Genomic DNA, 24,774 nt, shown 5'->3' with positions numbered 1-24,774 from the left:
AAACTGGAACCATCGGTCACAACAAAGCAGCCCGGAACCCCCGGGGCAGTCATCAGCGCTCCGCGAGGGCAGATGCGCGGCTCTAAAACTCGTCAGCGGAAGGTGGGCTGTGGGCCCGAGCCGGCACGGTGACCGGGAGGCGGAGACGCCGGGCGGCTCTCCGCAGAGGTGCGCTCCCGTTCCCGCCCGCTGCCGGGCCACCGCCCCCTCCGAGCGCGCGCCGCGCGGGCCGCTGCCACCTTCCGGCCACGCAGCGGCCCCGCCTCCTCTCGCGACTTCCTTCCCCTGGGCGCGCGGCGGCAGCGGCTGTGAGGACAGGCACCGGCCCTCAGGTCCGCGGAGCCCGCACCGGAGTGGGCGGGGCAGCCGTGCGGTACGCAGCTCCGAGCCACGTGGCGCAGCCCGGGCCCTGGGTGCCCCACTCGCTGGTCCTAAGGAAGCCCTGCGCCGCGTGCAGCTTGCCAGTGGACAATGTGGGGTGGCGGCGAGGGCTCGTCGGCTTCTCTGGGCAGACCAGGGTTAATTTCATGGCCAACTCTTCGGCCCCTGCCAGGCTTTCTCCCTCGCGGTGGTGGAGGGAGTTGGTTCTGGAAGTCTGAAAACAGCAGTTCCTGCTGGGCTCCACGTGTTGGAGCGGGAACGCGGGCTTTAGTCCCTGGATCAGAGCTGAGGGAGTTGTGGGAAGCGTGGGTTCTGTCCAGGTGGGTGGGGGAGGTGGTGGCTAGCTCTGTCTTTCTGGACTAGTTGTATCCCAGCCTCAGGTCCCTTCTGTTTTGCAGCTGGGTGTCAGTCATCACAGGGCTCCAGTGAGCGTTAAAGCAAGCACAGGACAGGTCAGACGTGCGGTGGGGTAGTGTGTCTCTTTCCCTTCCTGTCCTGCCTTCCCCCATTTCCTCTCTGGCTCCTGTTTAGTAGGTACTTATGTGGCACCCTGTAGCCTTTGTGGATGCTAGTCCTTAAACCAGGTGGGAAAGCAGGCCAATATAGCATCTGGGTGTACTGGTTAAGAGGGTTTGCAGGCTTCTCAGAATTTAGGCCGCAGAATCAGTGGGCAGTTAACCTGTTAAATGTATCCTAGTTAAGCACTTCTGCACTGCTTAGAGCCATAAGTTTAGAGTTCAGAGCCTGAAATGGAAGTTTTGATAAATTCTTGACTTCCTTTAGTCTCTCTCAGTGATCTGAGTAATTGAGTGATCTGGGGTCATCCATTCTTTGCTTTAGTTTCCTTTCTTTTTGAAAGACTCTACGTACTTGAGGTTGTAGACCACCTGCATGGGCTCTTCCCTATTTTTTTTTTTTTGGCGCGGTGCTGGGGATGGAACCCAGGGCCTTGTGCATACAAGGCAAGCGCTTTACCAACTGAGCTATATCCCCAGCCCTTTTCCCTATTGAGACCACTGGTGCCTGCCCTGAGTGAAACCCGTGTTACCAAAACCTGAGTTTAGAAATAGATTATTGTGATTTTTAAAAAGTGTCAATTATTATGCTTTACTCAATTTTAGGTGTCTCTTGTATTTGTAATACTTTTCATTTTGCAAAAAGCTCAGATCCCCTGCTTTTACATATAAGTTATAAATATAGAACAATATATATATATTTTTAAATTTATTTTTATTGTAAACAAATGGGATACATGTTTCTGTTTGTACATGGAGTAACAGCATACCATTTGCATAATCATATTTACATAGGGTAATGATGTTTGATTCATTGTTATTTTTTCCTTCCCCCCACTCCTCCCACCCCTCTTTTCCCTCTATAGAGTCCCTCCTTCCTCCATTCTTGCCCTCCTCCCACCCCCCCATTATGTGTCATCATCCGCTTATCAGTGAGATCATTTGTCTCTGATTTTTGAGATTGGCTTATCTCACTTAGCATGATATTCTCCAATTTCATCCATTTGCCTGCAAATGCCATAATTTTATTATTCTTTATAGCTGAGTCATATTCCATTGTGTGTATATATATATATATATATATATATATATATATATAGTACATTTTCTTTATCCATTCATCAATTGAAGGACATCTAGGTTGGTTCCACAATCCCGCTATTGTGAATTGAGCAGCTATGAACATTGATGTGGCTGTATCTCTGTAGTATGCTGATTTTAAGTCCTTTGGATATAGGCCGAGGAGTTGAATAGCTGGGTCAAATGGTGGGTGCATTCCAATTTTTCTAAGGAATCTCCACACTGCTTTCCAGAGTGGCTTGCACTGATTTGCAGCCCCACCAGAAATGTATGAGTGTACCTTTTTCCCCACATCCTCTCCAACACCTATTGTATAGCAATATATTTTTAAAAATTAAAAAAAAAAGAAATAGCATTTTTCAGAGTTTCTTATTTGATCCAGTCCTCAGAGTCTGCATAACTTCAGTTCCATCTAGGGAAAGGAAAGGGACAAATTACCTGGTTAATACAGAATTGGGATGGCTTCACATGTTGTCTTGGGAGTCCAAGTGGCATGGTTTAGGGCAAATTCCCTACGTTCACTGAATCTGTAAGATGGGATGTTATTGCCTACGTTAGCAAGAATTGAGGCTTGAGTTAGATTATGTATATAAACAAGCTGTTTGGAATCTATTAGATGACCAATAAATATTTCTTTTATATTCCCCCTCCTGTGCTGACTCTAAATTATAAGGGAGGAAGAATAATTTGTAGGTCAGTTATATGTAGTAACTTGAAAAAATATCCTATGAGAAAGCAGTAAGTAGATAAAATAGTTGGGAATGTGAAGCTATAGGTGCCAAATACAAACTTCTGAAATCATCATCTTATTTAAAGACCAGACTATCCAAGGTTCATGTTTTGTGACTCCACTGTCTGTTTAGAGGCCCAGAGTTTAGTTTGGTGCCCCCTGTGAATCAAAAATCAGATTTACCAAAATACTTTCTTCAACATTTTGTCACATTTTTCTTCTAGATTCAGCATGAGTGAAGTTTCCTGCAAAAAACGGGATGACTATTTAGAATGGCCTGAGTATTTCATGGCAGTGGCCTTCTTATCAGCACAGAGAAGCAAAGATCCAAATTCCCAGGTAAATGAGTTTCATAGGCGATGTTTAGGTACTCACAGAGAGTCACTTACAGGTGAGCAGAGTACAAAAGGAGATGCCTGTCAACATGAAATGCACACTAAGTCTGCTGCCTTTGTGCTGTAGTCCTGCATGTGTACATTTTCTTGTGAGAGACTAGTTTCCTTCACTGTCTACGCAGTGGTAGACCAGTCAATTGGAGCCACCAAGGTTTTGGGTTTGTTTCCCTGTAGGTCGGAGCCTGCATTGTGAATGCAGAAAACAAGATTGTCGGGATTGGCTACAATGGAATGCCAAATGGTTGCAGTGATGACCTGTTGCCTTGGAGGAGAACAGCAGAGAATAAGCTGGATACCAAATACCCTTATGGTAAGGCAGTTTATATCCCATCCCGATTAGTGACCTAGCTTAATTGGGAGGTGCTTAATTCCAGAAGTTAGCCACGAAGCAGTATCATCCTTTTCAGTTACCAATAAAGGGAAAGAAAAAAAGTCCTATCGAACTACTCCAATTTCCTGGCCCCATCTGCTAAGTTCGTTTCCAAAGCTTGTTAGTATCCCAAGTAGACCCTGAGGTTCTATAGCCTGACCTGCCTTCAGAGGGTCTGGTGTGCTTGCCTGGCAACCTGAACAATACCAGAGCAGCCATGGAGGTCTGCAGCTCCTTGCAGAGATACCTGAGGGATGTGCATAGTGGCTCTCTAGGTTGTTTCTTGACTACTGGGAAGTGGGTCAGCTCACCAAGTGCTGCCTGCAGCTTTGCTCTGATGAAAAGCAGCCTTCATTCATCCTCTCTGCCTGATGAGGACAATTAGTTAAGCTCATCTCTGGCAAGAAGAAATCAAGCTGAGATGGACCTCAGGAGATGGATGGTGCAGTCTCTTCTTCCTGTTGTGGGGCCTCTTCAGTCCCACAGTGGACTGTTGTCAGATCAAAAGCTAGAAGTGTGGAAGCAAAACCTTTGGCTTGGCTATCTGGATTTTCACTTGGAAGTTAGGTAAGGGTACTTCTTAGAATTTGTTAAGCCCCAGGGAGAATCCTTTCAGAAATTATCTGGGAGAGACAAACCACAGCTTCACTTTTCCTTTTATTCCCTAAAGAATATGCAATTAATGCCATAAAAGAGGCTAATTGGGTTGCATATGTTGGTTGCTGATTTTTCATAATGTTCAGGCCCGTATTTATGTCTGAAAGTAAACAGACTGGCTCTGTTGGAAGTAAAGTAGATTAAAGCCATCCAATGGGAAAGATTGTGCTTTCAGGAAACCAAGTTCAAGGCATGATGTAAGACTTTGCTGCTTTATTGACTCTTCCCTGTAGGTTTTCCTCATGAAGAATTCCAAGTCTACATTTAGTCTAATTTATGTATTTTTCTAATGTTCCTGGACCTTCATCATGTTAAGTAAGCCCCATAAATTTCTTTTTAAACTGCCAAATCCTCCGTGTTTGAAAGAAAAAGGAGAAAAGGGGTGTAGAAGTTAGAGAAGGAATTGAGGCATGGGTGTGGGGATAGCTTCAAAGCATTTGGGGTGTTCAGGTATCCAAAATAACTCAGTGATGAAGGGGATTTAATAGTCATATGGTCAGTTTAACTTCACCCGGGTAGGAGTAGGAAGGGCAGGATCAGAACTGGGAGAGTGTAAAACTGTCTTCTCCACCCCAGCTTGAGAGCTGATGGTAATGAGTTATATGAAAAATGTGCTAACATTTTTAAAAACTTTTGTCATCCTGCTTTTGATCCTGTAAGCTTTTGATGGTAAGAAGGAGAGGAAATGATTAGTTGTTTTTAGGTCTATGCAAAAATAATTTTTCATGGTACAGTTCAGCGTCCCATATAAAAACAGTGAAAGTGAAAGGGTCGATACGTTAAAGATCTCCATTGAAATGTATGACTACCACAGTCAATATTTCACCGAGTCACGACAGTGAAATATTGGTCCTCGTGCTGAGCTGGGATACGCAGGAATTCTTAGGAGATTCAGTCTGTTGTACTCAGGCTGGTTGCAGAAGATGCCCGTGGCTGAACCAGTGTGGAAGGATTCTCAGTGGTCAAGGGCAGCCCTCTTCATAGGGACCTGTACCTTTAGTCACCATGAGCCCCAGGGAAATTCACCTAGGGACATTCCTTGCAGTGACCTGCAAGCCCAAACCTTTGCATTTGCCAGTGCTCCATAACCTCTCAAGTGACTGGTTGTATTTGTTATGAGACATTGCCCTTTGTTCAAGTGGGATAGACTACCTCTCAGAGCTGCTTTCCATAAGAAAAAAAATGTTTTTTGAAAACCCGCACAGGCATCTGTCCAACTCCACTGATTGTTTTTTATTGAATAACTGCTGAGTTTGAGAGCACTGGTGGTCTACATTATTTTTTTTTTTTTATCATCCATATCATACCTCTAAGTTTTCAAAGCTCTTTGCCCTCACTTATCAATTATTCATTTTATATGCAGCTATGTTAGAATATAGGTAATTTTCTTTCACGGGAGTAAGCTTGTAATTTGATGTACCATAAAAGTTGTAGAAGGTATTAAATGGCTTTTAAAAGGCATTTAGTATTACTGCCATCATAATACTTGTAAAGATGGGCTGTAAGTCTAAATAATGATGACTGGGTATACACTGTACACTCATCCCTCTCTTCTAGGCTTTTCAGGCCCCAGAGAAATGTTTAGATTGCCTAGGATGTAATAGAAATGTTTGGTAGTTGACTAAAATGCAAATTTTTCTCTCTGGTTTTTAAGATTTTTTAATACTAAGGTGGTGATGTCTGGGATTGGATAATGTATTTCTTTCCTCACCTCTGCTAGTGGTGACTGTGCTGCTGTGTCAGGAAGGATAGATTCATGGGTTATGCATTAATCCCTATAAAGGACCTTTGGTAATTACCTAGAGATCTAGACCAGTGATTCTTAACTCTTGAATAAAGAGGACTGTCTTTTAAACCTCAAAAACCTGTAGTATCTTTTCAGTAAGAAAATCCATGATGACAAAACCTATTTCATGTTATTAACACATTACATTAATGTGATCTTTATTATTCAAACAATATTCATGTGTGTTTGGAATAAATGACACATTGTGTGCTAGACATAGCATTTATTCAGCTGTGGACCATGCTAGGCCTCTTGCAGTACTGTAGTAATGCTTCATGGTTTGGTGCACAGGGTTTAAGCCTACCCTGTTCTTTTAAGTGAATGCTGTGCTGTTGCATTGCATGGTGGCATCTCCTAACTTCACGGTCAGTGCTCTTTCTACTATGCCACTCTGTATCTCTCCAGTGAGGCTCAGGAATTCAGTTTTTCTGAAACACCAATCATCTTGTTTTGCAATTGAACAGATTGTAGCTTAGATGAAATAGCTCCTAAGAGATCAAGAACTCAGAGAGTGGTGACCTGTGCCTAGTGTTAGAAGTCCACTTGCAAATGACTTGCTGTTTCTTCAGAGGGGAGTGCAGTGGACTAAATATTTGTGTCCTCTCTATAATTCAGTATGTTGACACTCTAATCCTAATGTGATGGTATTTGGAGGTGGGCCTGTAAGAGGTAATAAGGCCATGAGGGTGGAGCCCTGATGAATGGGATTAGCACCATTGTAGCAGGGACCCCCCCCCCCAAAAAAAAGTGCTTGTTCTCTACCATGTGAGGATATAAAAAGGTGATAACCTGCAAATGTGGTCTCACCAGAACCTGATATGTTAACACCCTGATGTTGGCCTTCAAACCTCCAGAATTGTGAGAAATAAATAAGTACTTTGTTGTAGTAGCCCAAAGTGACTAAGCCAGTGAACTTAGAAACTGTGTAAATTTAAGTTTATCGATAACATACAACTTAATTCTACTTTACTAGTTCTGTAAGCTCGAAGTCATTAGTCTTGATTGACACTTTATAGGGAGGAGGGAAGCACAGAATACTTATACTAGGAAGACAGAGTTTTTTCCTGGGCTGTATCTCTAGAGAGGCATTTTTAAAGGGTGTTTTTGTTCTTCCAGCCTTAGGATCAAAACTTCATGAAACTATTTGATTATAATGTGATATTAATATGGAAAATGAAAATTCCCCCTACTAAAGAAACTACTTTTATTTCATCTTTTTCTTGGAAAATCCAGAAGATAGTATAATGTCAGTAACAGTAAATGGCAGGAGGAAGGCAGCTTTGTTATAGTGAGAACCCTCCCAGATGAATGACAATTAAAAACCCAGGGAGCAGCAAATTTATCTAATTTACCATAAGAAAAGACTTTTATTTTTATGAGGGGGTGTGTTGCTAAACTCATGATGAAGTGTTCAGTTGACATTTTTAGTTTCTTTTTCTTTGTGAAATTCATTATGGTGAAGCACATTTAATCAAAATACCAATTTTTTTATATGGAGGTAAAATACTCTTGGTAGTTCAGATATCACTCTTTCCTCAGGTTTTTGTAACTAGTTTTCATGCTATAGTTTACAGACTACAGAGTTGAAGTAGAGCTGACTTCTTCCATTGTTCAACTTCAAGGAATTTTGAGCAGCACTTGCTAGACTCATCACACTGCCCATTTGTGAAGGGTTGTGGCTATAAATGTTTCCTTGGTGTGACCTCCTCCTCCCACCCATGTTGATGGAGAAGCCAGGATTGCCCTGCCCACTAGATCACACCTTATCATGTTAAGGACCACAGTCTTGACCCACATGGGAGTTGTGGGTAGCCTCCCTTGGAATGCATTGGGAGAAACAAAGACCTGTCATTTCCTATTTCTGTAGGACTACCCTAAAAAGAATATGATGCTAGGAAGCAAAAACCTGGAATTAACTAAGGCAAGTGATAGCATGGCAGCTTTAAACACTTTTGCCAGTGTGTGGCAGTGCTTCTTTAAATTTTATATTTAAATTTAATCTTTATTTTTCAGACTTAGCATATTGTTAAGCATGCATAGATGTCATTTTCGTGATTACTTAGCCATTTACCTTACCCCCTTGAACAGTGACATTTTCCTGACTGCCATGCGTATGATGTATTTCTTTGGCATCCAAAAGGTTAGTCTTGAGAAACTAATTTATCAAGAAGTTAGGAGGCCAATCCTTCTTAAGCTGTGACTTCCTCACAACTTGTAAGAGCTTCTTAGTAATTAAGATCAAATTTGTTCTTTCAGTCAGTTGAAATTGAATGCCCTCTGGTTTTGTTAGGCAGATCCTGGATTTGATGACTTGCTGTTTCTTTTTCTGCAGAATTTAATTTCACTTATAGCTTCCTGCCATTCCGCCCCTGCCTGGCCATCTAGGAGTTATGGCCTGACTGCGGGTCTAATTAGGGACTTCTGTACAAAATAACTAATGTAATCAATGGAAAACCTTTGAGCACTTGTGCAGGAAAGAAATTAAGTAGATTGTTTTTATGAATCAAGGGGCAAACCCAGGCTTGATTTGTGGTTCTTTAGAACAACAGGAACTCAACAGTGTATGTTTGAGTCTTGCCCCTGCCCCCTAAAGTTAACCAGCATGATATAAGACTATTTCACTTTAAGGTATAATTGCTCATAAAGTCTCCAGAAAAGAATAAGTAGTAATTTTTAAAAATCACTTGATTTTTATGTATATATTTTTGTAGATACAGTTAATTATTTTTAAAGCATTACCAATCATTTCATTATAAATACCTGCAAAGGAGGGATAGTATCAGCATACCCCCCTGTCCTAAAAAGCATATGTAGGAAAAACTAAAATGCTCATCTAAAGGACTCAGACCTACCCTTGAAAAAATATGTATGTCTGTCTCCTTTTGCTAAAAAGTGATTTTAAAGTCAGCTCACCTCAGAAGTTTGAAATAAAACAAAAGTGATTCTTGGAAGTGGGGTAAAGTTGATCTTCATACTATTTCTCAAAATAAGAGGTTTTTTGAAAAATTAATAACCTTTATAGAATTTCAGGGCACATTCAACTTCCTTTCGAAAACAAATATGTTAGGTACTTGAGCATATTAATGATCTGAATGCAATTGGGTATTCCTGATGATAAATACAACTTCTTTAAGTCTAAATTTGCTGAGTCTCCTTAGCAGCTCTGGGTTACTATGTGATCCCCTGAAAATGATGAATCTCATGGTCTTTATTCTGTTGATGTGTTTTGTGTCACTTGTGTTGATTTTGACAGATCTTCTATGAAATTGGCTAAATTACTAAGATTGTATTTTATTTTGACTTTTTTTCATCAGGAATCTCCTTTTCATAGTTTTGCTAATACTGGTATTTTAAAGTAGAATATGTATGTACTGTTTGTTCCCAGAAATTTGCAGTAAAACCCTGTTCTTAGAAATCCTTGTAAATATTTATACTGCTTTTCACTTTTACTTCTTAAGACTTTTTTTCTACATTTTTTTTTATTGGTACATTATAGTTGTACATAATGATGGGATATTTGTTGTTACATATCAGAACATGCATACAGTATAACAGTAATTTGGCCGATATCACTCTCCAGCTTGTTAGGACATTTATGTTTCAATGTTGTTATGTATGTCTGTAAAATACACGTTAGCTAAGTAAACCCCCACAGTGCTTAAAAAACAGTGACCACATTCCAGTGGAAGAATCCTGGACCAGCCATGGAGAGCTCTGGGTTCCAAGTCTGGTTTATTTATACCCAGCAATTGAGCAGCTATTAGATACATTACTGGACATTTATTTCTCAGTATCTTTGTGAAACAGATTATTACTGAGGACTCCTCCAGTTCCATAATTCTGAAGAAAAATATAAATAATGTAGCTCTGATTACATTAGATTAGTTTGTTTTTTCTGCTTGCAGATTTCTGAAAGCGTTCTCGGTCAAGGTTGCAGAGCTGTAGAAAGCTATTGGTTGCAGTAACACAGGGAGAATGTGCATGTGGGTAAATTAATACATAGAAACAGGCTTCTTTCCTTTCTTCCTTTTCAATAATTAAAGTCTGCTGCAGTTCTAAGATGAATACAAACCAGATAGAAGACAGTACGCGCAAATAGAAGGGACTGGTTAAAGTGTGTAGGTTACCCTACGACCGTGGAGATTAAAAGATGCTGGATGAAAAAAGGTTGGAAAACAGCAGTAAAAGAAAAGATCCTGTGTCCAGGTAAAGAGAATATATGAATATATGAATGCATTTAGAACTATTTGGAGATAAGCAGTTGGTCTGAGACTAAATAGAACTTTAGAAATCCTTTTGTGAATCACTCAGTGTGGTACTTATTGCAATGTGGACACTTGCCTGGCACTGGACCTCCCTGTGATAAACTCAGAATATTGGTGAAAGCAAGGGAGTTGGGCTGCAAGGGAGAACACAGACCCCTCCCTTCATGCTGGTTGGTGCCAGCTAATTAGTGGAGGTGTAAATTTTATCTCCGTGCCTCCTTCAAATGATAGATGCCACGGTAAATTTAAAATATTGAATATGATAACTGAGCATGAATTTTTAAATTCTGCAATTAAAAGACTTTGTTCAGAATGCCATTAATTTTGAGTTTAGGTGAATAAAGGGAAGCAGAATTCCTCTGTCGTTTTTCCTTCTGCAAGTGAGTTATCACTTTTTAGGAATTTAAATAAATTCTAATGAGTCATTTGTTCTTTTACCAGTGTGAGTTGTCTGCTGGTGGTGGGGGTGTTCTCTTAAGTCATCTTGCTTCCTTCTTAAAAATTATAATCATATCTTATAATGCATTGCGTTTTTTTTTTTTTTTTTTTCAGAGTATGTTTCGTGTTCTCATTCATTCATTCCACAAATACTTCCAGATCACCTATCATGTGTGTTATTTGCCAGACGTTCTGCAGCAGTAAATAGAACATACATGGTCTGGCCTCTGTTTTCAAGGAGTTTGCAGTTTAATTGTGAAGGAGGTAGACCTTAATGAAATAAGCAGTTACTTTGAATATTCCTTTCTAAGGAAATGACATTTAAGCTGAGATCTGAAGCATCAGATGGGCCCCATCAGATGAAGATGGGTGTTGTTTTTGGGGGTTGGGAAGAGCGTTCCAAGCAGAGGGATTGCTTGGGTGAGGGCCCTCAGGTGGCAATGCTGTTGGAGCAGCACGTGCCAAGGCAAGAATTAGCCTAAGCTTGAAGTGGTAAAGAGAGGTTAAGGAGTTTGGACCCAAAAGATACTTCAGTTGTGCTACAGACAGAATGTTTATGACCCACCATAAGTCCATGTTGTAACCCTGACCCCAAGAGCATGGTATTAAGAGATGGGGCCCTTGGGAGGTGATTAGATCACAGGATCAGAGCCCCCATGAGTGGGATAAGTGCTCTCTCCCTTTTTAAGATATTTTTTTTTTTAGTTGTCGATGGACCTTTGTTTTTTATTTATTCATTTATATGTGGTGCTGAGAATCAAACCCAGTGCCTCACACATGCTAGGCGAGCGACCTACCACGAGCCACAACCTCAGCCCAAGGAATAAGTGCCTTTTAAGAGGCCCAGGAGAGCTAGCCAACCCCATACCATGGGAAGATGGAGGGGAAGGTACTATGATCCAGGAAGGCCTGTGAGGGAGAGCGACATGTGGCCCATAGAGTCGCGTTTTAAGGAGGAAGGAGTGGTACTCTATGTGAAAGGCCAATGAGAGGTCTAAGATTAAATATGGCTATGGTGTTTAGCAACATGGAGATCATTGTTGATGTTGCCAAGAACATTTTCGAGGGTGAAAGACAAATTGGAGCCAGTCAAAGGAAGAACAGAAGCCAGGGAAATGGGGGCAATATTTAGATAAGGTTTTGAGGTGTGGTTGTGAAGAGAGTGCCGTGCAGGTTATGTGGCCAGAAGGAGACAGGCTGAGAGAAAAGTTTGTATTGTTTTTTTTTTTTTGCATCAGACACTTTTGAATTGATGGGAATCATCCATAGAGAGGGCGAGAGAAAGGGAAATAGGCAAAGCATTTGAAGATGTGAGTGGGGTTGGCCTCCCAGGCACACTGGTTAGTGATAGGAGGAAACCAAGGCGCATGGAGGGGGCAAATGAGAGCAGATGCCAAGGTTCATGGAGTTGCTGATGGGATGTGATAAATGACAGTCTTTCTGATGATGCAGAGGCAGGTTGGCAGCTGCAGGAGCAGGGAGTTGGCACGGGAGCAGGCTTGGACATGGTGGGAGGAGGCGAGAGCTGTGGACCAGGAGAAGCCTGCCAGAGAAATGGCCCAGGAATGTAGGGCAGTGTCAGGAGCTTGCATCTTCCCTCAGAATCCTGAGCTAGGTCGGTTAATCCCCCTTTTCCATGAGTTGAAACAGGATCAGTGAGTTGCCCGAGGCAGGCCTTATGGAGCTGGAATTAATTAGAACACACGGATCCTGACTCCTGTTCCAGTGCTCAGTGCTCAGTCCCAGTTTGCCCTTTAAAAGCTGTGAGCACAAGAGGGAAGCTTTTAAGCCTGGTGGTGTATATTTACATTACAAAACTGTCAAAGGATGATTAGTGCCCATTTCTCCTGGTGCCTTTTTAGTACCTTTTAGGCATCGCACATGTATTTCACACGAACAGTAGGAAAGAGGTTGGCCTGGCTTACCCATGGATGAAATGCACTTATTTCCACGTCCTCCTCCCTCTGACCTGATTGTGTGCCCTTAGCACATGGGGAAGCAGTGTAATTAGAGTTCTGGGGGCTTTATTATCAATAATGGAAACACCACAGTCAGAAATCTCTTTAGCCCTAAGCACTACCATTGGGGCTAAGTGGCTCCCCTGGGTGTCATGAGTTGTTGCCAGCAGCTTTAGCAAGAGGCAGCGAGGAAGGGGGCAGGGGTGGGGAACGGAGCAAGGGGGAGAGAGAAAGAAATGCATGTTCCTGTGGTCAGGCTGAGCTGTGCAGCCCAGGACTGCTTGGTCCCAAGTGGGCAGCCCCAGGAGGTAGGAGGCACTAACATTTACCAGGTAGATCTTCCACCCTGTGCTAACAGACTCGAGTCTTTCTAATAGTTCTTGGATGCAGGGATTTTTCTTGCCATTTCACAGATCAGGAGGCTGAGGCTTAAAGGTACTTATGGTCATTGAACTATTAGGCCCACCTAGTAAAGGCAGTGTGTCAGCAGGCAGCTAAGTGAACATGGTAAAGAGGAAGTGCAGGGGAGGGAGCCACGGGTGGCTCCAAGAGCTGAGGGTGCACTAGCTTAAGAGTGGACCTGGGATGTTAACGCTGAAGTGTTTAGTGAGCTGGGCCAGTGGCACGGGTGCCCTGGGAGTCCACACTTGGCCCAGGGCTTGGAACTTGCACCGCTCCCCTCAACAACCTTTTTTGTACTGGGAATTGAACCTGTGGGTGCTCTAGTGTGGAGCTATATCCCTAACTCTTTTATTTTTGAGACAGGGTCTTACCAAGTTGCTGAGGCTGGTCTTAAACTCATGATCCTCCTGCCTCAACCTCCCAAGTTGCTGGGATTACAGGCATCCCCATAGCACCTGGCTTGGCTGCTTTATAAGTGAATGTCTCACCCCTTTCTTCCCAGACCTGGCCTAGATTCCTTTCTGCTGTTATTTTCTTCTAGCAGAGACTTCCTCTCTGGTCACGGGGTGGGATTACCATGAGATGTTTTCCATTCATGAGGCTGGGTTCTCTACAATATCGCTATTTCCTGTTTTTATTTTCACACACAGACTTACACTCTGAAGTAGAATTGTGTGTCCCTCAATGCCAGAAGGTATTGAGGCCAAGTTACTTTATCTTGTGAATGGAAAGGCTGCTAACTGCACACAGGGCCAGGCATTGGTGTCTACATGCTAAGCACAAGTGGGTTGGGTGGTCAGGCAGAAGTGTGCTCACCTTCCTCTCTGCTCAGAAGGATGCTATCCCCTGGCACCCAACCCTGCTGGAGACTGGAGGCTGTCTCTTCTCTTCTCAGGAAACAAGTCCAGTTCTGACTAGTGGTAACAAAGGCTTCATTTGCATAATTCTTTCAAGTGTTTAAGGGTTTTTCCTCCTGCTCTTCTTGTAACCCTGTGTAAGGAAAGGGGTGGGATCATCATTCCTACCTGTAGCAGAATGAGTCCGAGGCTTGAATAAGGCTTTACCTGTGTGTGGGCAGATGTCAGGGTTTAACCCCCTTTTTCTGAAAAGACATTTGTAACCCAATACATTTATCTACAGAAACAGTATCACCTAAAGATCCAGTCTCCATCTGCTTGCAGAGTGTGTGTAAGTCCTCCTATACTGAATTTCTGAACACTTCCTGCCCTTCTATAGTGCCTGTAACTTTGACTTGATTTCCTGGCTGTTTCTGTGCCTGGACATCTGTTCACCTGGGTGTGAGCTCGGCAGGGATCGGACCCACCTCCTTCCTGCAGTCCTGGCCCCATGTCCTTACCATGCTAATGCTTGGCCTGGAGGTGGGCAGTATTTGCATCCAGAACTTATTAAAGTGTAGATGGGAAACGCTGAAGGTTTTAAACTGTTTCTCTTTCTGCCATAGCACAGAAAAGAATGGGATGCTCTCTCTGGGGCAGGCTGGTACCTAGAAGCCATAAGAATGAAGCAGCTTTGACGTGCTCCAATAAGTCGACAGGTGTCATGGTCTGCATGTGAGGTGTCCCCCCAAAGAGCTCCTGTTAATGCAGGAATGTCCGGAGGTGAAATGATTGAATTGTGAGTGCTGTAACCTAATCAGTCCATCCTAGTTTGGGGCTAGCTGGGTGATAACTATTGGCAGGTGGGTCACAAGGGGCATGCCCTGTAAGGGTGCATCTTCCCTGTGACCCCTTACAGGGTGCTTGGGGTGTTGGTAGGTTTGGGGCTTAAATTTAGAGGCTGGTCTACTGTTAAATTATTGACTTGAAGGATGGGTACCTGGGAGACTGGCAGTGACATATGAGGCCCTCTCAGGATATCTTTCAATAATTAAGAAACAAGTCGTTGAAATTCCATTTTAGTTCCAAATGCTGTGAAGTAGTTCTTTAAATGGACCTGATAGAGGAGCTGATGCATATCCCACCCTTTGATGGAAGTCTCTATCAGGCACCTGTCCAGCAATAAGGGCAAGGGTGTGGGCCTGTGCTCCAAGAGATGTGCCCAGACGTAGTGACTCATAACTTTAGGACCCCAGAAATAAAAGCACTTAGATTCTACTTGGAGGACTAATGAGGGGAAGCTTTGTTATCTGACTAGAGGTGGGATATCTTGTAGACTAACCCTTGAGTTATTCAAGGTGAAAACTCACAGGTCAGTCTTAAGCAGGTGCCCCAGTTCATGATTGTTGGTTGCAGAGTGAGGACCCAGTCGAAAGAACAGAGAGTGACACAACCCTCTGTTCCATTCCTGGCTCTGACCCTTGTGTTGTCAGTGGACCCTGCTGTCCGTGTGGCCCGGTTCAGCCTGGCATGGTGGCAGGAGGAGAGTGGGACTGCTCCGAGTCTCCTAGTCCCAGCCCTGCCCCCAGCCTGCCCGGTCTTTTCAGGTCAGCCCTGGCAGAGTCCCCCTCAGGTCCGAGGAAGTCACTTTCTTCAAGTAAAATCCTGTATCACTAAAAATGAGTTTTAAAACACTGGAGTTTCTTTAACTGGAATAGAAACTTAGTTTTTCCGAGTCCATATCGTGTCAGGCCCCAGTATTTCCTGTCATGTCGCAGTAGCTGATGAAGATCAGGTGAGGGCTGAATCACACACTGACTGCTAAATTATTTGTGTAGCAGTTAGAATTTGTTTAGCTTTATTCAGGTTTTTTTTTTTTTTTTAAACTATTTGAGTAACCTTAATAGTACTACTGTCAAAAATAGATATTGTATTAGCCTTAATATCAAATAAGATGGAAGTCAAATCTATAAAATGTTGAATCTCTTAAATTTAACGAAGGATGGAGTATATCCTGTTAATTTGTCAAACTTCTAAAGAACCGCCTACATGAGACAGTGAGGATTAATCAAGCCCTAGTAAGAGAGAATTTGAAAAATACAGTTTTCTAATTATACAATCTCTTCTCAGTGGTCCAAGGTTAATGCAGTTCTGAATTCTGACAGTTAGTAATAGAAAAGAAAAGACAAGACCAAAGCACATGAATTGTCTTATAATTACCTGAAACAGAGGTTCTCCTCTGGCAATCAAGAACTTTATAAGCACTAATCTGGTATTTTTAGCATTTGATTCTCTTCTTTTTAAACAATGTTGGGAGTAATTGAAGGGTTTGTGTTACTCTTTGTGCTTATCAAATATATGTATTATTTGGAAATTTCTTTTGCTTATTGCTTAGCCATCGGTTTATTAGTCCAAGTAGTTGGAAAATTCATCTGTTTTTGGACAATTTAGACTTTCAGTAGTCCTTAGATGCTGTGTATCTTTTAAATACTTGGTCCTTATTCCTACTTAGAACATAAAAACTGTGCTTAAAACCAACAGAACCAGCCTCTGGGTGTTCTTTGCACATAGGTGTATTTTGTTCCTTGCCACAGTTCTTTTTTGGCAACATGTGAAAATGTTAGCTCTAGAGAAAGATAAATTTATTCTTTAGTTTATTGCTGTCAGTGTTCATTGTAGTGGGAAAAGAGAACCCCTCACCCCAAAGAAAGCTTGAGGAAAAGATGGGAAGTTAGGGTTAGAAATGTGGATTTCAGGGTTTTACAAATGGATGTGGTATCTGAGAATCTATGAATAGATGAATCCTTAATTCAGTGACTGTAAGAAAGAAATGGAAAATTAGGAAGGAAATCTGGGCCCTTGGGAAGGGCCCCCAGAAAGGCAAAAGAAAGAAAAGGATGCACAGAAAAGTAGGGTGGTCCTGAGAGGTTTTAGGGTGGAGAGGAGTCCATTATTCCAGGGCCAGGAGAACAAGTGAATTCAAAGATTGCAACCACAAAGAGGCTCTGGGTTTTGGTAACGATAGGGTCATGCAGTGGTGTGGAGGAGCTGGGTCTGATCTGCTTACCATAGTCAGGTCCACACTTCTCCCAGCTCTGTCACATCGGGCCATGTTTACATCACAGAAATTGGTAGATGCTGCAAATCAGGCCTTTTTCTTTTCTTTCCTCCTCCTCCTCCTCCTTTTTAAATAATTGCTTGTGAACATTTATCAGCAAATTACAGAGCCATCAGGTTGCCATAAAGTAGTGATTCTCCCATGTAGTACTTGGCCACCCAGCAAATGTCTACCTGAAACATAGTGAACATAGTTTTTAGGAGAAGTGTGTAACCCGATGCTTTCCAGTCTCTGCCTTTACCTTGTGTGTTTCATCAAAAAACAACAAACAAACTGATTATAACTCATTAAACTGGTTGTAGGACTTGCCGTTTGAAAACCTTGTTTTAAAGAAAACTAGAGATTATATCTGTAGTACAAAGTCAGGAGACGATTATTTTAAACATTAGGGTAGCTGTTGTTGAAATACTGATTCTTCTTGAGAGGAGGAAGGAGAGATGCTGCGGGATGACCCCTTCAGAATGAGGACTAAGTGTCTGTGTTTAAAGGTGAAAAAACCAAGCAGAGGCAAGTTGGGGCCTCAGGGTTGGCACCAGCAAAGGAGAGCCATGTTTTCTTAGTGAAAACTTTTAAGAGAGAATCTCATGTTCTGGAGCACTGAATGAAACTGAGAATTTGGGAAGAAGTAAAAAAATCAATGTGTTTGGTGTTTTTTAAATTGTTTTTATTTAGTTAGTTGGAAATACACTTTCTTAGAGCCAGTGTTACTCTTGCAAAGCAAAAGGGCACTTTTCACCTTGTCAAAAGTCATCCTTGACTCTTCCTTTCATCTTTTTTTTTTTTTTCCTGTACTGGGGATTGAACCTGGCGCATGCTAGGCAAGTGCTCCATCACTAAGCTACATTTCCAGCCCCAAGGTCATCCAACTTCGAAGTGGCAAATTGGGCCTGGAACTGTGGTGCCGACCCCTGTTGCAAAAGCTCTTGCTCCATGCCTGCCTGCCAAGGTGCAGAGTGCAAAGGGGGCAGGTGCTTGGCTCTGCGTCTGACTATCCTGGGCTGGGAGCAAACATGGCCCAGGTCAGGCACATTGGTTCTGAGTGCTCGTTGTGCAGGAGCACACTTTGCAACTACCTGTTATTTGATCAATACAGATGGCTAGTCTGAGTGAATGAGTCCCAACACTTCACTCACACCAATGTGTGTTAAGCAAATTGAATGGATGACCATCAAGTTGGTCTGCCTGGTTTCTTCTCTGAGGACAGTATAGGGTTCTGGGCCTGAGGCCCAATAGAGTAATGTCTCCTCGTGTGGAATGAACCTGTGAGGAGGTTTTGGAGGGAGGCCATAGTCAAAACTACAGGGGCAGTGGAGACCATGGACCAGAGAGGCAAGTATCAGGCCAGAAGGGCAAGGCCAGATTTCAGGACCTGAATGACAGCTCAGTAGCTCATGGAGAGTAACAGAGTGGGGATGACGTGGACAAGGGCTGGTGTTCCCCTAGGCTGGGGCTTCTTCCCCTTATCCCCTTGAGTGCGTCCAGGAAGCAGGTGTTAATCAGACAGGTCTTGGTGTGCTGGGGACTCCAGGGAAGGAGGCAGGTGCTGGCTGTGTCTGAAATTGAAGGGGTGCAGGACTGAGCAAGAGGAATCGGCGTTGGGTACATCCTTGTGCTCTTGACTGCTTGGTTTTGTTTTTGTCATTGTCTAGTTTTGAATACATGGGACTGTGGGTTGTGAACTGCTCCTTGTGAGAGTTTCCCATGTACCTGCCCCTCTGGCATTCATGTAGTCCCGAGACCTCGTCCGTTGTTAACAAGAAGTTTTGTATTTTTCATCTTTTGATTTTTTTTTTTTTTTTTAAGTTAAAAGAAAAGAAGTCTATTTCTATAAACCACCCTTGATGCACAGGGACATCAGATACTTCCCTAGAGAGTCTGTTTCATATGCTAATTTTCACTAATGAATCCAGACCTACAGTGTTAAATTTTGCCCCAAACTGCCTCAGATGAATTAGAGGAAGATGGTTGCTGTCAGTGTGACAATTCTTAAGAGATTGAAAAATGGACATCATAATAGTATTTCGTAACAGTTTCAAAGACTCTAGTTCTGAATATTAATACCAACACCATCAAAAAATATTTATTAGGTGGGAACACCTATTTTTGATATTTGAATTTATGAGAACTTTTGGTATTTCCCAATGTCACCATCAATAATTGGAATCTGCATTTCCTCCTTTATTCATTCAATAAATATTTAACACCCATTATGTTCGTGGCATCACATTAGACTCTGGGGAAGTTACAAAGAACCTAGAAGGCTGGGCTCTGCCCTCAAGGGGGAAATAAAAGAAACAATTACATCTAATTGGTTTTAACACTGAGCAGTGTTAATGCCAGCTTCCGAACATCTTGGTCACCAGGGGAGAAGGGGCTGGGGGGCCTGTCCGAGGCCAGTGCCCACATGGCCATGCTGCTCCTTCCTGAGTTCTCTCTCTTTGTCTTCCCGTGGCCTTGGGGTTTGTTAGGCCAGCGAGTCTTGGGAGGTGTGGCTCAGATGCCTGTGTGACCAGCGAGGATTATTCTCTGATGGGCTGCGATCTGATTAAGCACAGCTTATTTCTTTAGATTTCCCTGCAATGCCAGAGAATGTTCATTTTCACACATGGCTGAAACCTCCTAAAAAATGGTATTCCTAGTCTAAAAGGGGACATTAGTACATACTAACATTTCCTGAGAGAGTTCTTGGTCAGCTTTTTGCCCGTAGCCTTGCCGAGCTGCTGGGGACATGTGCCCAGGGGTGGTTGCAGTTCCCAAGTTCAGGCCACTGCCCCCCGCCATCACATTCTGGGTGTGGAACACAGATTTGAATGTTTTGGAAGCTCCTCCAAGGCCAAGTTTGCCAGTTACTGCCATTAGCAGTGTATAGTATGGTCTCCAATAACACACCCAGAAATTTAATAATGATACAGGATGGCCATACGCAAGCCTCATGGGCAGGCCAAGGGACTCAAAACTGGCCAGGGCTGGAGTCCTCCTCAGGCATTGCAGGGAGATCTAAAGAAATAAGACAGGAGTGGGGAAGAAAGGACGGTGCTCCCTTTGACCTTGAACTCAGGCAACCCTGAGGATGACCCTGGATCCTCACTTTGGGATCATTGGTGGAATAGGACAGCATTTCAAGATCTTGACTCCTCATTGCTGTTAAGTGGATGAATGTTTTTCTTATAAAAGATAAACTGCTAGTTATCTCCCTGTGTTTTTCCTTGTGTGTCTTGGGCTGAGAATGCTGAGGTGAAGCAGATAGAGCCCTCAGGGTAGAAATGCTCAGCTTTGCTTCTTGATTCTCTTGCTCTTACTGCTCCCTGCCCTCTTAACAGCCACACAGAGTACCCTGTGTGTGTGTATCCACACACAAATGAGCCATTTTATGTGGGCAATTCAATACCTCAGGGTCTTGTGGAGCGATGAGCTATTGCTTGACCTAAGGTGGGTGAAGGCGCTTGACCTCAGCCCCCCTGGCTGCTCTAGTGCTCAAGGACCGAGGGCTGTCAGTGTGAAGGTATTTCAGACCACGTGGCGCTCATTTGGTATTCTCGGTGTATGCTGTTTCTAATCAATTTATTTTTATCAGGCCTATTTCAGAGGGGGGAATGGAATGCCTAACACTTGGTAAATTCTTCATGAACTGCAATCGAAGTTTTTCTTTCTTTTTCAAACTCACAGTGTGCCATGCTGAGCTAAATGCCATCATGAACAAGAATTCGGCTGATGTGAAGGGCTGCAGCATGTATGTCGCCTTGTTCCCATGTAATGAATGTGCTAAGCTCATCATCCAGGCAGGTAGGAACCCGGCCTTTCCATTTGTCACATTTGCATTGCTGCCTGCTCATCAGTAGCTCATTGCAGATGCATTTGATCTTAAATTGCTATTGTTTAGATCTAAATTAATTGCACTATCAACTTTGCAAGATATTTCCCGTGTTTTGTTTTTGAATGGTGCCAGGTAGTCTAAGACTAATTGCATCCTCTGTGATTCTTAGCATGTTTTTAATTTAGTTTGCAACTTCTTAAACTGCAAGCTGCCAAAAAACAACACAGGCATTGCATATAATTACTGTCAATTTACCATTCTCTGACATATTGTGCATAGATTAGGGGGGAGGGAGGGAAATGAACTTCTGTCAGAAACAAGGTCAGCTGGGAGTCTGTATATCAAATTTTAATTTGTAGCTAATACATGGTAGATATTTGAGGATCTAAGCATATCTTTGCATATAAATGCCATAAGACTCAAATGGTACTACTCTAAGTTTTTCTTATATTACAGTTACCATAAATCTACACGGTTGTATTCTGAATATTTCACCTTTCTCAAACTGTCACATCTAAGATTCAGCTACACTTTATCTCCATAAAGCTCTCAGCTTGAGATTTAAAGACTTAGCATGTTTAGCCAGATGTGTGGTTTAAAGGGGCTGTTTATCATGAGCCCCGTGGATCTCAGAACAGAAGAGGTCTGATTGAATCAGAAGCCGCCCTTAAGGAGCAGTGTGGGCTTCCATGCTGGTGCTGCTATTCCATCTTCTGGAATGTTTCCTCGACCGTCTATAGGCTGTAGAGGTGGCAGCAGGTGCATACACTGAGCAGCTTACGGTCTGTGTGGTCAGCTCTCTCGTTCCTTCCAGAGCTGGTGGAGTGCAGGGCCATTGGGATTCCTGACGTTCAGGTTTGTATTGCCTGGTGAGAACATAAAAAGGAAGCAGATCTGCCTTCTGTGGAGCTGGGTTGTACTGGTCTGCCAGGCCATTCTTAGAAACCACCACTCCTCCCATGTGCCCCTTAAGTTCAGAGTAGTTGCCTTGTGAATAAAGAATATTTGCTCACCTGCAGGAAAGACAATTTGTTAATTGTATTAAGACTTGACTGTTTGACATGTTTTCACTTTGCATTTGTTAAAAAAAAAATCCATGAAGACTGGAGGGCAAATTAAATATAATCCACCCTCTGCTGTATTAGAAAGCAGCAGATATATATTTTAGTAACTGGACCTTGTCTGCAAGCACTTGGAAAAGGTAATTAATCATAGATGCTACAAGAACTCCATCTGCCTCTGCCTTTCTTTTGCAGGATCTATATATGCATGTACTAATGGGGCTTCCACTATTCCCTTTTAAGGTATAAAAGAAGTTATTTTTATGTCTGATAAATACCATGACAGTGATGAGACAACAGCAGCAAGGCTCATGTTTGAAATGGCTGGGGTTTCGTTCAGGTAAGTTGGGAGTCCTTGGGGGAAAGGTGGTATGAAGGGCTGATGTAGAAATACATTTGACCTTGTCTGATGTTCAGTTTCTCCTTGTGATATCTGAATTCCACGCTTGGAAGAGTATTCAGAAACGTGATGGCATAAGAATATAAAGCTTATTTTAGGGGTAGATTTTTAAGAGTAGTGACAGAAGTATCTGAAGACAATCTGTTTAATGATTATATTTTAATATTAGTAACTTCCCAGGGCTTAGGCTAATTATTCAAATAGCGAGAAATTTAAAAATTTAGAAGTTTTGTATAGTAATGCCAAACCTTTGTAAATTTTGCAGATGTACCAACTCTGGCATAGACAAGTTAGGATGAAAGTAACCTGTCAGGTCAAAACACTAGGAGTTCTTTTCAGAGCAAATTTTAATTGAGATTAGAAGTCTTGGATTTTTATGATCATCTTTGCTGAGCAAAGATTATGTAGCATGCTTTACTTGCAATTAAATCAGTCATCTTTGATTAACGGCAGAAAATTCATTAGATACTGAAAAGCTTTTACAAAGCTTGATGGTAGTTTTGGTCAGCAGAGGTAGGACTGTAATTCAGCCCCCTGTGTTCACTATTCATGGGTTTTACGTGATGAATCTCTAGAAGTAAACTGTTGTGCCTTATGAGACTTTAAATCCTCTTATTGACTGTAAAAAGAATATGTTTAGGTCCCCAATAATTTTCTTTTTAGTTGCTGTAGAGGTAATGAGTAATGAATAAAAAAGCTAATGAGTACAAAAATACTCATGGGTTTATTTTATCTTTGCCTTTTCAAAATACGATTTAAAAAAATTGCTCCTCACTAAAGCTAGTTGTATTTTGCTGTGTATAAGAGGCAGAAGAAAATTTACTATCATTTGCTTCAGAGCGACTCCAAGTTGGCTGCAGAAATTTCCTACAAAATAAGATAGATCTGATAGGAAAACGAGTAAACGGATATCATGTTGTGCAGCTAACTTGTTAGAAATCCTTTGACTCCCGGATAATTCATGAACTCAGGTAGCTGAAGAACATACAAACCAAGCCACCCCATGCATCTTTTTTTTGTCTTAGTCTTTTCTGGTCCATGTTTCTCTCGGTATGGTGCACTATAATTGGCTCCTATAGAGATAAACTATCAAGCAAATCCCAGAGCATTTTTTTTCCTCTGCACAGAAAATATAGTTTAAGCCAAAGTAAATAAATTGCTTTAACTACTCATTGGATAATATCTTTATATGTTTTGTTTTTCATGTTTAGGAAATTCACACCCAAGTGCAGCAAGATTGTCATTGACTTTGATTCAATTAACAGCCGACCGAGTCAGAAGCTTCAGTGAGTTCCATCTCATTAAATCTCCAGAAGATTGGGACTGTCCTCTTCTTAGAAGCTGCTAATGCCTTTCATCTTGAAGTTGCACATAACTTTTTAATAGCCAGCACAGTGCCAGTAGACATCTAAAGAATATAAAGTCTCAACTCTCCCTTACTGTCCCTCCTGTCACATGGAATCTGCATCAGTTTAAACTATTGATTTAGGGTTGAAAATAAGGGATCCTGCAGACGGCTGGAGTGAGGGAGTCTCCTCCCTGTGGCCTGGCCTGCTGGGAAGCTGGGGGCTCTGCAGAAGAGCATCAGCTCTCTGTTCCCCGCTACATTTGAACAGCGACTCCTCACTGCTGTATGTGCGGGAAGGACAAATAAATAATTGTTGTGTTCTTAGTGGGAATGAGCAGGCACACTGAAGTGAACATCTGGCCCAAATGAAGCATAACATGTAGTGCCCTTGGAAAAAAAATAAGACCCGCGACAGTAGCATTAAAGTCTTTGCTGCAGAGTTGAGGGAAGCCCCCACCCATCCACCCAGAAAACCTAGATAGGGTGGCACATCTGTCCCGACAGATGATGAGCGCCACTGAACCAGGAATATTTTCTCTGTTCCTGTTATCCTGCTACATACACGCGAGTGGCACATTATCCCTCTGGGGGTGGAGACCCCTGTTGTTTTGGCTTCTTAATTTTGGTTAGTTGGTCACAGAGAGCTGTTACATTTAGTTTATCTGAATAATGAATTGTTCTCAGAGGAGACAGCCCATCTTCCCTTGTCACCTCCCCAAGACCACACCCTGCGGTGGTGGCAACTGGGCTTTGGGGGATGGGAGCGTGAGGCATGTCCCCCACGCTTCTGCTGTGTGGAAACAGGTTGCCTCTCCTGCACATGCCAGTGTGGTTCATTTCCGAGCAAATTAATTCCTGTCCTGGAATTGAATTGTGAGAAATTCCACCCACCTGGAGGCTGCTTATTCCAGATCTATTGGCGACCGGAGCTCATTCAAGCTCCTGGCGCCATGCCTTCACCTGCACAGATATCACCCTCCCCGTCGCTGCGGGTCGGGACTGTGTGGCTGTGCACCTTGTCTTTAATCTCATTTAATTTTTATTAAACATGCTCAGTACCTTTGTTGAGAAAATGGTTTCTTTATCTTAAAGATTATTACCTTTTTTAGAGTGCTCTTATGTTTTCATGAGTTTTTATTTTGTCTCTGAGGTTTTGTACTCCTGTGTTCTAGGGCATTGTGTAATTTGGCTCCTTACCAATATTATTAAAATCTTATTAA

General features: G+C 42.5%; 1 protein-coding gene across 4 annotated transcripts; it reads left to right on the top strand.

The window, feature by feature from the left end:
- The first annotated feature begins 227 nt into the window (after window positions 1-227).
- Dctd (dCMP deaminase) lies at window positions 228-24,774 on the top strand. Of its 4 annotated transcripts, none has more exons than XM_047550188.1 (6): window positions 228-332; window positions 2,931-3,045; window positions 3,276-3,411; window positions 20,598-20,714; window positions 22,050-22,146; window positions 23,418-24,774. In XM_047550188.1, exons 2-6 carry the CDS (start codon window positions 2,938-2,940, stop codon window positions 23,494-23,496), a joined length of 537 nt encoding a protein of 178 aa, XP_047406144.1. In that variant the 5' UTR covers window positions 228-332; window positions 2,931-2,937; the 3' UTR covers window positions 23,497-24,774. The 4 variants fall into 4 exon arrangements, with proteins under 4 accessions (XP_047406144.1, XP_047406142.1, XP_047406143.1 ...); XM_047550186.1 differs by having other exon boundaries at window positions 249-373; XM_047550187.1 differs by having other exon boundaries at window positions 293-428.

Source organism: Sciurus carolinensis, chromosome 4 (assembly GCF_902686445.1).
Source record: "Sciurus carolinensis chromosome 4, mSciCar1.2, whole genome shotgun sequence".
NCBI lineage: Eukaryota > Metazoa > Chordata > Mammalia > Rodentia > Sciuridae > Sciurus > Sciurus carolinensis.
Note: the sequence above shows the minus strand (reverse complement) of the source record. Positions and strands in the feature narration are given on the sequence as shown.